The sequence below is a fragment of the Camelus dromedarius genome, chromosome 10, assembly GCF_036321535.1.
Source record: "Camelus dromedarius isolate mCamDro1 chromosome 10, mCamDro1.pat, whole genome shotgun sequence".
NCBI classification, from domain to species: domain Eukaryota; kingdom Metazoa; phylum Chordata; class Mammalia; order Artiodactyla; family Camelidae; genus Camelus; species Camelus dromedarius.
Window position 1 is genome coordinate 30,676,541 of NC_087445.1, and position 14,077 is coordinate 30,690,617.

Genomic DNA, 14,077 nt, shown 5'->3' on the forward strand with positions numbered 1-14,077 from the left:
TAGTATCATGCGTTACAATATTTATTGACAAAGCTTTTCCCATTTTAAAATTTCTCATCATTTCCTCAATCAGTGTTGCTAGTCACACAATGAGGAATTTAACACTTAGCTTATTAGAGATGAGGGACACTGTTTCTACAGAATTCTAAAGCAGGACCTAAGATGTCCATACGAAGATCAAGCAAAAGTGTGAGGGAAATCATTTCAGCACCTCTCAGGGGCCTTGCTGGCTCTCATGGAGAATAAGGTGGTGGTGACTGTTCTGTAGAGAGTTTCTCATAAGCAGGTGGAGCATTGGGCACCTGTGAGAATGAGAAAGGAGACCATGGGCTTAGCAACAGCACACAAGGTTCTGGAATAGGAATTAAGTCAAAATAGTTAGCATCTTGTTTATACTTTTGCTCTGGGCTGAAACTTGTTTAAGTGTTCACATCTAGTTTCCACCCAATGAGGTAATCATTAAATTTCACAAGTGTGGATGTTGAAACATTTTTGGGGGGAACAGCACTAGAGAAAAAAGGGCTAAGCGGCTTCCCCCAAATCTCAAAAATTTATTTGCACCTGGATTATCCTTGTGAGGAAAAGTCCCGAGCACTAACTAATGAATTCTTGAACCCTGTTACAGACACTGACACAGACTGTATCTTTACCTCAAGCATAAATCCTTATAGTTGTGTCTGAAGGCTGTTGCTGCTATCAGCAGAGCACAAGTGTGTCAGGCCTTCATTTAATGCTCACAACAACTCGAGGAGTATTTTCATTGCTCTTAGGTTACAGGTCAGGAAACTGAGGCACAAAGAGTTTAAGTCACTTGCCCAAGGTCACACGACTGATAAGTTATGAGCTAAGAATCAAATGTAGTAATTTGGCTCCAGAATCAGTGCTCTTAACCATTATGATGTACTGCATCTATACTGGCACTGTCCAACAAAAACAGAGTGCACCACATATGTGATTTTAAAACTTCGAGTAGCTACATTTAAAAAAGTTAAACAGGTAAAATTGATTTCACTAATATTTTTATTTAACCCCACATATCAAATATTATCATTTCAACATGGGCTCAATATAAAAATCACTAATGAGTTATTTATATTCTTCTCCTCATACTAAATTTTGAAATCTGGTATGTATTCCAGCACATCTTAATTCAGACTACTGTGTTTTAAGTGCTTAATAGCCACATGTGACTAGTGGCTCTTCTAGTGGACAGTGCAACTCTATACAATTAATGGTAAGTACTTTTTTTCTCTGTTGGATCAATCTATGTTCAGGACAAAGGCAATTATACTAAAAACGCAAGACAAAAATATAGTGTATCCAGAACCAAATCCTTCCCTTGGATCTTACATGTAGGGATTTCATTATTGACCCTGGAAAATGGGTATGAGAGGACACAATTTAAGAAAATCTCTGTGATTCCTTTTTTTTAATCTTACTATTTATTTTTTATTATGGTAAATTATACATAATATAAAACTTACCATTTTAACCATTTTTAAGTGGGTAGCATTAAGTACATTCACATTGCCCTTGTTTTTTAGTAGGAATAATTTTATCCATTTGAGTTAAAAGCAGCCATACATGAAAACACCAAGATGCAAGATCTCAACCTACCACGGGTTCACAATTGTTCTCTTGAGAAGGCAGTTTGCTGTCCTGGTGACCAAGTCCCTCACCTGGACATCTTCTTGTTAAGGTACTTTGAGTACCAGCATGAATGCTTTTGTCCTGAAATATGAATTCATGAAGGTTAGTGGGTAAGAAAAAATAATGGAGTCCATTAAAAAAAAAAAAAGAAGGAAACCATTTTAAGACTGGGTTTTAATCTTGGTTCTGTCACGTAATCGCTGTATGTCCTCAGACTAGTCACTTTACTTTTCTGAATTCCAGTTTTTTGCATCTGTAATATGAAGGTGATGTCACTTACCTCTCAGAGTTCTTGAGAGAGTTAACTAAAGGTAAAGTGTCTTGTATGCTGCCTGACACCCATCAGTTAGTATTTTTGACGGGAAGGAAAAAAGAGTGAATCTAACAAATGGACTTCAGAGAATGGTTGCAAGTGGAGTAGATCAGGGCTAGTGAGGCAGGAGCTGGTATCACAGTGATGAAAAGCATTAGAACAACATGACAGCAGGGACACTCTATGCACCTTGAATTATTCAGGGGAGCTTAATTTAGTGCTTTTCTCCATCCCTAGAAAAAAATGACAATAGTTTGTGCAAGACAGAGACATATAACCAAAGTGGAGACTGCAGGAGTGGTCTGCCCTAGTAAGGTGGAGTATTTCATCACTGATATTACTTAAAATTCCTGGCACATTGTGATCATAAAAAAAAACTTTTAGTTGCTTTTACTGTTGTAAAGTTCTCCACAGCAGTGGTTCTCAGACTTAAGCATGCATCACCATCACCTGGAGGGCTTTTTAAACGCAGATTACTGGGCTCACATGTAGAATTTCTGACAGAGCAGTCTAGGATGAAGCCCCAGATTTGCATTTCTAACAAGTTACCAGGTGATGCCGCTACTGCTGGTCCAGGGCCACATAGAGAACCACTTCTCCAGACAGTGTGCCTCCTCATTTCCTGTGCCTGGGGTGACAAAGACATTTAGAGGGAAGAGGAGGTCCACTGGGGCCAGGTGGGGGCCATAGAAAAGGAGAGAGTGTATATCCCATTTATAGAGACAACACTGCATAGCTGCCAGGTTTTGCCAGATCTTTTGATTTTTTTTTTTAAAAAAGAGACTAGAAATTAAGATTTTTATGTAAAATGTGACTTTTAAATGTTGGCACCTAATTCAGTTTTTTCAGATACAACCGCAAGTATATCTGAGCCAAATCCTCCAGTAGGGCATGAGCAGCAATCTGTGGTCCTGGCCGAGAGGGGCTGGGGCAGGGAGGTTGTGCAGGTGTTCAATAGCTCCGCAGCCTTGTCTGCAGACTGTGGCTGATCGCAGGGGTGACTAGGTTGGAAGAGAAGGACATCAAGTAGGTCTCCCAGGGAGGAGAGGTGTTTGGAACATCAATTGGACAAGGCCAAGCACTGATGGGGCTGATACCTGTATGGTCTACAGACTGTGAAGTAGTTTTCCTAAGCTCTAGTCTGAAATTTTTAGTGACCCTACCCCTTGGAAGGAGATACGCACAGGACTCCAATCTTGACATGAGGACCCAGGGAGGTTCTGCTCCCTTCCACAACTCCCAACAACATACCTCAGGTAAGATGTTTAATGCATTCTCTCCCTTTACCTCAAGTATTGCTTTTATTCCTTTTCTTTTCTTTCTTTTTGTTTCTTTTTAATCTCTCACCTGCCATAGGGTAGGAGCATGATCTACTTCCCCAGTTCACTACCAATTTTCTGCATTTGCATTCAAACCTCAGTGTGCAAATTAAAATATAGGCTCCTGGGTCCCACCACTAGAGATGGTCCCAGAGGCTGCATTTTAACAAGAACCGTAGGTGATTCGAGTGCAGGGGCCCCTGACCATATATACACTGAGGAACATGACACTGTGAGACAGAAATGTAAACTGAGTTGTCAGCAGAGCCTTTAAATTCTTTTCCAAGAATCAAGGGTATTATGTCCTAAACTTACAAGTAGAAGAGTAAACTTGGTAAATATGAAAACCAACTTCCAGTCCCTTACAGATCGTTTTCCTGCAGAAACTCGTAACTGCAAAAAGCAGTCTTTTCTTTCCAAAGATATCGTTCAGGCTTGAGGAATTGTTAGCCAAGGGAGAAATTTTAGGAGACCTTAATTCCAACCAACTTTGCTACCATTCTGTGGTCAATGGAAGTGGGAAAATAAACACATTTCAAAGCTTAATAAAGGTGGAGTAATTTCAGGTACCTGAAGCTTTCATTTATCATCATTTATGTTCTTCTGCTCTAAAATGAAACTAGAACCACCAAAGAGAGACAGGGAGGTAAATTATATAGTTAAATGCAATACTTAATGCACTATTTTACATAATTTGACCTAAATTTCTTAGACTGCTGATCCCCAACCTGGCTTGTCAGGAGATATGAAAGTCTCAGAACAAGATTTTAATATTAATTTAAAAAATAAATGACAGCATCTTTAAACATTAGGGAACCAGGAAACTGAAACACAGTTCTATCTCATAAAAATTCCAGAAACTCTGCAAATCACTGATCTAGACCTAGAGGAATGGAGGATGGTAGGTTGAACTTGAACCTTGGGGGTAAAGTGTCTGAGCCTGTGACACTAAGGCTGTTATTCTTCAACTGAATATGTTTCAGGTGAGTGTGTTGAAGCATAAAGGAAAAAAACCATTGCCTTTTTGTCCAGTAGCATCAAGCTAGCAATAGTGGACAGTTAGGAAATGGGTACCAACATATCAGGTTTGTACAGCTTTTACAAAAATTAAATCATTATGTTTTTATATGCAAACATCGAATGAAAATGTTTTAAATATAGAAGAAAACATACATTACATAAAAACTGATACATGTTATGTTACATTGCATGTGTCTAGGTACAGAACAGAACAAACAAGGCTCGGAGAAGTTGAAATCTGAGGTCACCACACAAGTCAGTGGCAGTGAGACCAAATCCTGATACCATACAATGGGGGGACTGCTAAGTGCCAGGCACTGTGCTAGGCACTGGAGGCACAAAGATGAATAAGAAATGTTCTCTGTTCCAGTTCATAAATGGGGGGAAGAGAAGGGGTGGGAGAGGCAAAAAGTAAATAACCAATTACAAGGTAATGTCATAACCCTGTCCTAGAGGTACACGTGGAGTTCAGTGGCAGAGAGGAAAGAGTTTCATCTGTAACCTCCTAACCCAAGGCTTTGCTATCGTACTTGGTTTGGAGTCTTATTCAGACTCAGAAACTTCTCCTTCCCATAAACGTCACACTTTGGAGGGCTGCTGCTTTGTGGCTGTGTGCCCTCCAAACTCACCCTTTCTTTCATGGTTTGTGTCTGGGACACTATGGCAAGATGTGCATTAGGGAAAGGAAGTCATGGACTGTCCGGCTGCCCAAGCTTCCTGGCAAGGAGGAGAAGAACTCAAAGCTATGGCTCCTACCTTCTCCTTTTCCTCCTCAGACATCTAGTCTCCAAGCCCTTACCCACACCAACCCTTCTTTGCATCACAGAAACTTTTTTTCTGAATGAAGTGCTTGGTGAATGAGGAATGGGACTTTCCAAAATTTTTTGTAAAGATAAAAAATTTTCCATTATGTATCAGCCCCAGAAACTTTCAGATCTGTAATTACAAGAAAGAGGGAGGCAGGTGGGAATTGCATCTCTTCTTCCATCCCATTGCTCACTGTGGAGAATGCCTTTGGATGCTTAAGTGCTACCGGGCTTTGGAGCAAATTTTCTGAAACCTATCATCTTTATAGTGTGGATACTCAGTTGTTTCTCATTTGTTGAAGATCCTACTGCCCCAAGACTGGACTTTGTCATTCATTAACTTCCTACTCATATGGGTAAAGAAGCAAACATCCTATTAAAACTGCATTGGCCATTGACAGAGGATGGAGCCTGTTAAAAACCCAGTGGTCCTTTGTGCTGTTGAGTGGTAGATGGTTTCCTCACTGAAATGATGGCTGGATGGGTCCTGGGTATGCTAGGTTGTTGGTATAACAGATTTAGAAGAACTCGGATTCCCAGGTAACCTTGAAGGAAATGACTGAAGAGAGAAGAAATGACTTAGAGCCGACGGCTAAGTGGCATAACAGGACCAGTAGGAATCTGCAGGAGGATTGGTAAGACCTGGAGTTCTTGTATGCTGCTGTTTGCTGTGCAAGAGGACCATGAACCCTTCCCCTGTGCCCCAGAAACCATCAGAGCTCAGCTACACACACACAGACAGGCACTCGAGTTTGCTGTCAGTGGAACCAAAGAGATAAGCCAAGTTCCTGGTTGGAGTTCATGCCTGGGAAGAGGCAAAGGAAGAGTTACAAGTAAAATGTAGAGAAAGACTCTGGTGGGTGGGGCGGGGGTGGTGTGGGGGGTATAGCTCAAGTGGTAAACCACATGCTTATCACGCACAAGGTACTGGGTTTAATCAACAGCACCTCCTCTAAAAATAAATAAGTAAATAAACCTAATTACCTCCCCCTACAAAAAAAGACTCCTCACCCAGGAATCAGAGCTAGAGGCAATCCTAAGAATATCACCGCATTGCCCAGAAAGTCAGACAAAGAAGGGGAAGGCAGGTCCTGGATCTTGACAGACTCAGCAGTGGGAACTTTACCAACCTTCAAGCTTCTGTATCCACTTCGTCTTCTACAGTACCAGCAGCTGATAAGCAGTAAAATTCCCAAGATCACGGTCAGGATGCCAATCCCTGCAGCCCTGGCCCAAGAGAGAGACAACTCCATCTTGTCACAGAAACCTTGTTCCAGATTGTGATGAATCATGCATCAATCTTCTCTCTTCACAGGGGCTTTGACAGCAGAGCAGTACACTCCCAAGGTGTGTCCCACCCCACACCCGACCAGGTACCCACCAGACCTCCAGCAACCTTCTCCAGGGTCAGGACCGTCTCGAGGAACCTCTTAGGTGTGTGCCCACAGCAGCAGAGCTAACTGGCATGGGCCCCAGCGCCCAAGTTCCAGGTGCAACTGATGCAGTAGCAACTGACCCTTATGTGGACAACATATTTGAGACCGAATTGTCTTTCCATTAGGGCTAGTTTAAAACCTTTTCCCCATCTATCAGTTGACAAAAAGGAAATACAAATCAACATTGACTTAATGTCTGCTGTAAGCTGGGTGCCTTGCTAACCATTCTACTTGCATTAGCTTATTTAATTCTCACAACAGCCCTGTAAGGTAGGCATCATTTACCATCCCCATCTTATACAGATGAGGAGATAAATGCAGAGGTTAAGTGCCTTGCTATTGGTCATACAGTGGTAGCACAAGACTGAGCTAGGATTTGCACTTGAGTCTGTCTCAGCTGTGTTTGTACTCTCTCCTTACCCAACCCCTCCCTCTATTCCTGCCCTGACTAATGCTCCTAGATGCCAGGATGATGGCAGCCTGTGGTGGTAGTTAGCAGTTTGCTTGCCTGTCTCTTCCAGAAAAAGGGCTCCCAGAGAAGTTTTTTGGGTTTTGGCTTATTTGTTTTTAATTTGTGTCCTCTGTGCCTAAGAAGGGTCAAGCACACAGGTGTTTCAAGAAATATTTCTTGAAGATAGATGCATGGATGGATGGATGGATGGATGGATGGATGGATGGATGGATAAATGGATAGTTGGATGTATGGCCAAACAAATGAATAAAAATGAACAAATGAATTATGGGTGATAAATAACACCAGTCTCTGTGAAAAATAAATAAGCCATTTAATATCTTCTTTAAAATAACTATTTACAAATATGTGGATTTGTGGCATAATGTTAGCCCCAACATTATCTTCTCTTTTGCATTTGCATTTGGAACTAAAGACCCACTTGAAATACTGTCTTCAGAGATTTATTCCTTTGGCTCATTCCTAACAGCTTAATTCTCTGTTACTTTAACGTCAGTAACCTCTTGTGGGTGGATCAGCAACTTTCCACACAGCAGATTTTGGGTGGGGGTGGAGAGAAGGTAATGAAGAAAAGGAAAGGCCTTGGAGACCAGCCACAGAGGGTTCAGAGCTGGCACATTGTGGCTGAAGGGATGGAAGTAGGACTTGTGGTATTTAGAAGTCTCTGAGAATATAACTATCTCACAAGGATGCTAGCGGCCAGCCCCACTGGTGAGACGTGTGTCCCATGTTTATGCTCAGCTAGGCAAGCTCCTGTCTGGCTTCCACTTGTTCCAGGAATCCAGTGCAGGGTCATCAAGGATCAAACTAATTAGGTCAGTGCTTGATGCTTCCTCTGGTCTCACCTGAGTGACCAGGAAGGGACACCTCAGAATGGAAGTGGTAGATCCTGGGGATGCTGAGACAAGAGGTCTGACCTCTCCAGCCTGCCTAGCTGCCAAGTCAGAGAGGCCAGCTGACATTTGGAGTCAGGTACTCAGTAGGTATGTACTAAGCACCTCTTGGCTGGGCAGACATGGACTACCTGGAAGAAACAGCACAGGGGATCAGCTCTGGGAGAAATGACTGAGCTGCTCCTAGAGCAAAGCTGCAGGTCATTGAGCAGGCTCTCCTCAGGAGGACACAGTCTGGGCATCTGAACCAGCATCTGGGGCCTTGTGTCCAGTGGCCCATGGAAGTATTAGCTACCACGAAGGCCCTGGAGACGGGTCCTGGGACTGCACTTCCCTGCATGACACTGTCAATTAGCTAACATTTGCCTGGTTTTCCACATCACAACATAATCAATGTGAGGAGTGCTGAGTCTCTTATCTGTGACTTGGCTAGAGAAAGGCTTTGCAGTACTGGGTGATTTATAAGAGGCTGAGCAGCTGCTGGTGAAGCAAGGTCTAATTGAGCCATCTCCTGGAGAGACCTTTGCACAGTACCACCCACTGGACCACCATCTCAAGGCTGCTGGGGCATCCAGCCTATCCTTTCATCTCTGAACAGAATAACAGCCCTGGATGAAAATGCTGACCCAATAATGCACCCAGTCAACCCACTTTATAGATCATGAGGCTGAGACCTACTGCATGTCTCCAGTGTCACCACCACCTAAGCAGCTACTCTACCATTTGTTGAGCACCGATTTGTGCCAAGCACAGTAGCAAGCCCACTACTGAAGACTTTGATTCCATCCTCACAAGAATCCTCTGAAGTAAGTAGTATGTTCATTTTCCATCTGACATCTCCAAGACTTTAGGCTGGTAAAAGTCCAAGGTTGCACAAGCAGAGAGCAGCAGAACCAGCATTCACAGCGACTGGCCCCAGATACCCAGCCAGTGCTCTTCTGCTGCATCACCCTTTCCTGAGATGAAGCCGTTACAGGAAGCATTCGTGGGCTCTCGTGACTGAAGGCAGCTGATTCATTCTCAGCATGCCTGCACTCTAATTTTACCCCCTCCCCTCCAGGTCTGTGGTCATCCCTTTGGACATCATGGCACAGACAGCGCTCTGTTCCAGCTCTTTTGCCCAGTCACGTTGCACTGTCACATGCTGAGTAACAACCGAGAACACTGGGATGTGCCTGACACAGCAGAAGAACCCACCGCCCAGCCGGGCAGGGGTCCTCAGATATCATCCAAATACCTCCAGCAGCAGAATTGCCTGAGATGCATGTTATAGTGCAGATCCTGTTCCCCCGACCCTCAGACCTCCTGAGTCAGCCTCTTGGGCAGCAGTGTCTAGAAAGCTGCATTTTCACAAGCTCCACGGGTGGCTTATGCCCCCTCAAGTGAGAACCCCTCTTGACTGGGGTTTCGCAGAGATATAGAATCTGCTGAGTCACCATACAGAAGCTGATACAATATCCTACCTAATACCACATGCAATGGACCCCCAAGAGTGTATGTTTGCTCTTGGGACATTTTCTTCAGAAGATCTCCCTACCTCCACTCCCAGTTGACCATGCAGGGATTTTGGAGAATCACAGCAGGGTCTTCTGAGGAAATGCTCCCAGCCTGAATTCTTCCCTGGTGCCATTGATGGTTTCTACATCTTACTTGCCCCTGCTACTTCACTCTAGTAAATATTATTCGACAGTTCTTTCATGAGAGAGAGCAAGTTTGAGGGAAGTTTTGAGCAGACCACTTAAGAAATGCTCCAGATAAAAACTGGGTTACTTGTTTGTCCTGTTGGAATCTCCACTCGGGGTTGTGGGGAGCCCCTTCCCACCACCACCTGTTCCCACTCGAGTCGATGCAGAGTGTGTCCTGCAGCCTGTGTTCCCATCACAGCACTTAAACTTGCTGAAACTTCCCTCAAACTTAAGTCACCCACTAGATTGTAAGATTTTTTCAAAGACAAGAATAGTGTCTTGGGCTGGTATACAATGTTTAGCTCTTAGAAATGCTTAATCATATAAATACTTATTTTAAATTAACTCTTAATACCAAACAGCTTTCCTTGAGATAAAGTATTGATGCAAAGGTTATGACCACCATCTTCACCATGCAGCCAGTCAGCAGGTGGAGTTGCACACACAAACCTGCCATTCCTCCTCACTCGCTCTTTGGCAATTTACCTTTGTTCTGTCTGCAAACCACATCCAGGATCCTGAATGAAGCAGACATGCGAGGCTTGAGGAAAGAGGCATTTTGCTTCCAGACAGATGTTGTTCAGCCTGGGCACCTACAGTGTAGATCTAATAGCTAAGAATGCAGACAAAAATGGCAAGATCCAGCTTTTTACCATTCCTACATCGCCTTTTTTGGCTTCAGAGAAGCTTGAGGCCCCTTGTAGGACCACAAATTCTCCTTACCTCGTTGCCGGGGTTTTTGCTTTCTGGAGAAATAAACACTAGAGAGATTTACAGGCAGGACGTGCATGTGCTGATGGAAGCCAGCAGGCTGTGTCAGCAAACGGCAAACTGGAAACCCCACTAGGTCTAGTTTTGAACTTACTCTTCAGCTGTGATGTGGGAGTGGCCGTGCCCTTTCCTGGGGGACCCATTGATGAAGTAAGCCTCTTCTTTTGGCATCTTGTGGGATCAGGCCACAGGACACCTAATAGCAGGGGCACACAGGTGTCATTTAATGCATCCAGAAAGTCTTTACCATAAACCCCCATGAAGACATTCTCGTTAGGTGACCAATAATGACAGCCAAACCAGACAGCTCTTGTTTCTCTCTGTGAGAGGATTTGTACCTGCTTCTTTCAGTCACATCAAGTGGAAATTGCTCAGGATTCTAACTCTTTCTACCAACTGAAAATTAAGTTCCAAGAAGAAACCCACAAACAAAAGCAAAACACTTTCAAATTGAGTTATTATTTGGGGGTGGAAATGGGACGTTCAGTTTGACTCAGTACCATAAATTTGTAGAGAAAAAGCATTTTATTCACTCCTTACTTTCCCTGGCCCAAGACTGGTTAATAAGAAAAGTTATTTCTCTTCAAAGGTATTATTTTGTATCTAATCCTTGGAGAAGTAGTGGCCATGATATAGTGTATGTGTGGCCTAACACAGCATCGTCCAAGCCCATTTTCCAACAAAGGAGACCACCCCAAACAGGTTCCTGGGTGTGTCCACGTCCACTCATCCATGATAAGCTGAGGAAGCTTGACCTGGTCTAACAATTGTCTTCCCTCCACTGAAATCAATTTCTTCCTCTCCCTGTTCAAGTCTCATGACTTGGGTTTTAAATACATACATACATATATATAATAATACAAAATTTTAATTTTAATTGTCCATCATACAAATACACAAAAAGCTCATGAACTTCAGTGGTCATGATCAAAGTGTGCTTGTCAAAACCAATAATGGTTTCTCCTCTCTTCTCTCCTGGCTGTTGTGTATTTTTCTTCCCTCTTATTGTTCTCATGAATCCCAAAGGTCTGATCCCCTTAGAGTTATATTAATGAGCCTGTTGAAAACAGCTGGGAGAGAAGTGGGAGCGTGGAGGGGAGCGTTCACCCCATGAACCCTTTCCATGGGGCATTTCATGTGTCATCTGCCCTTCCCAGTTGTAAAGAAGAAATCACACTTGAACTCACTGATCCTCTCAGGTGAATCATGTAGGGGTGAGCACTTGGTTTAAAATTACAGACACAAAATTCAATTCATTCTGGGTTAAATTTTGTAAATCTATACCTCCAGCTTCAAGCCTTGGCAAACAGCATAGGGACAGCAAATGCACCTCATCCCACCTGAACTAAGAAAAGTGGTTCTTCAAGGGACCTGACAACAGCTGCTCACAAGCTGACTGCAGCCTGAACAGCTGCTGCTTCTGATTCTCTGCTTTGCTTCCCAGCAGTCTGGAGGGAGGACCTAGGAGGAGACTTAGTGAACCTTCAGAAGTCAGAGAATTATAAATGTTGAGGAGAAATTCTGCTGACAGCCAAGCCTCAGGGAGGCAATGAGGAAGGACTGAGGAGTCCACCAGAATCCTCCAAACCCAATTCTCTTCTGAAGGAATGGACGAGAAAGCAATGCTCTTACCTGCTTGCGTAGGACTGACTCCGTCTGCTGGCTGGCCTGTATGTGAAGACTGCTTCTCTGGCTCTTAATCTCAAAAACTTTTTTTTCCTGGTCTTGAATCCCATGTTAGTCACAAGTTTGGATTTCTGATGGGGTCATCTGTGATTGCTTAATTGGCGTGAAAGAAACCAGCTTCATTCCTCTCCTCAAAAAGTCACGGCTCATTGTGGCCTCTGTTTTTCCCAACCCCAGGGTTTCATCTTAGGGAAGGCGATTTATTTCAAATGCTGGTCCTCCTCGGTGGGGTTCCCAGGGCAAGATACAAGATGCCCAGTTACGACTGAATTCGAGATAAACAATGAATAATTTTTTAGTTTAACTGTGTCCCAAGCAAAACTTTTTAGTGTAAGTGTGCCCCACCTTTTGCATGTGACATATTTTTACTAAAAAATAATATTGGTTATTTACCTGAAATTCAAATGTACCTGGCACTCTATACCCTCCCTCATCTTCATGGGGTTGGAGAGACTTTGGGCTCAGACCTGGAGGTCATCTGGTCCCATGCCCTTCTGATCAAGAAAAGGAAACAGGATCCCTAAGACTTCCTAAGCTGAGCTCCCTTTGTGGCACCCTCAGAGATGTCTGTCCCCTGAAAAGAGTGGGTTCCCTGCATTTTCAAGGGGCAGACAAAATTTTCTCTTTGAAGGTAGATATGACCTACCTAAAAATTTAACTGAAACCAGGGCTGATTCGACCTGACATCATAACCTACTCTGAGAGTCAAATGTGTTCAGCCCAGAAGCATTTCAGTTAGGCAGAATTATCTTTGCTCACCATCTCTCTGTAACCATTGTGGACAAGCAAAACCAAACCAAACACCCACCAGAAGTAAGGAATGTGAGAGTTCCCATCAGCTGAGGACTTCAATTAAGTGACCACTAAAGTCCCCTTCCCCATAACATCTGACAACCCCACTCCATCCAGATCCTGTGGCTTTCCAGTTTCCATTCTGGATCGTCCTGTGTCAGGGTATTATCAACCTACTGGACACTGAACAGTTATCACTGGAACTGGCAAGGGAGAAACAAAACAGGGTTGGGGAGGTTGAGTCTTACTAGGTGAGATCGTTATTCTCTCCAAGGAGATAAAATGTAAACAGATTTCAATGACAAGAAGGAGTCAACCATACAAAGATGGAGAAAAGAGCATTTCAAACAGAGAGATGAATCAGTGCAAAGGCCCTGAGGTAGAGTAATAGAACAAGACTTGGACTAAATTCCCAGAACTGAGGTTGATTCAGGAGATTTTGTAAGAAAATCAAGAAGGATACAAGCCCTTGGTGTTGACAGATTTGGAGAGAGCAGTTTCATCCTGAACCTCGTGTTATGCCTGATAACTCCCAGGAATGCCTGGTGGTGGGTGCTAGTCTAAAAGAAGGCTTCAGTTCTGAACCTAGAAGCCAAAGGTTTGTGTTGAGCTGAACTCTGCAACTAACATGGGCCCCTGGATGATGGGCAGCAAGACCAGAGAGGAGGAAGGTACCAACCTGGATCTCAGGGCAAGGGGAGATTTCCTGGTTCTCTCTCAAGTTCCCTTGTGATGTGAGCTAATTCAGGGGCCCTGAGTGTGCCCAGGCATTGTTCCAGGGTGGAAACTACAGGACAGCTGGCATCATCCCCTCCCCCAGGAGTTGGGGCTACAAGACTAGACCCAGCATATAGGAGGCACTGTGATCTGTCTGGGCACCTTCTCCCTAGCTCATCTGATTTTTGGAGCTCAGCAAGGAAGCCTTGATCATATCTTACAGGGACATCTCTTTGGATATTGGAGTGGTTTGCAGTCTGAGGTGCTCAGTCCTGTCAGGGTGAAGTGCCCAGGATAAGCTGGGATGGCTTCTTCAAATAAGAGTTCCCAGGAAACCTCAGCCTGAAAATCCTACCATATCCTGTTTCCTGGAAGTGGCTCCAGAAGTTCCCTGGACTAAGGCTCCAAATCACTATCCTTGGACTGGACTAGGCCTCAGGCTCTGCCCCAGAGCCAGCCCAAACCAGGCCCCACCTGCCCTCACCCTGCACACTTCCTAGTGACTTCCTTTATTCCC

The 14,077-nt window shown here is 43.9% G+C and overlaps 1 protein-coding gene across 1 annotated transcript; it reads right to left on the bottom strand.

Moving 5' to 3' along the window:
- Positions 1-230: 230 nt before the first annotated feature.
- MLANA (melan-A) lies at positions 231-10,556 on the bottom strand. The gene is made up of 4 exons (XM_010993423.3): positions 10,460-10,556; positions 6,239-6,335; positions 1,618-1,731; positions 231-302 (listed from the first exon to the last, which is right to left on the bottom strand). Exons 1-4 carry the CDS (start codon positions 10,534-10,536, stop codon positions 234-236), a joined length of 357 nt encoding a protein of 118 aa, XP_010991725.1. The 5' UTR covers positions 10,537-10,556; the 3' UTR covers positions 231-233.
- Between the last annotated feature and the right edge of the window lie 3,521 nt (positions 10,557-14,077).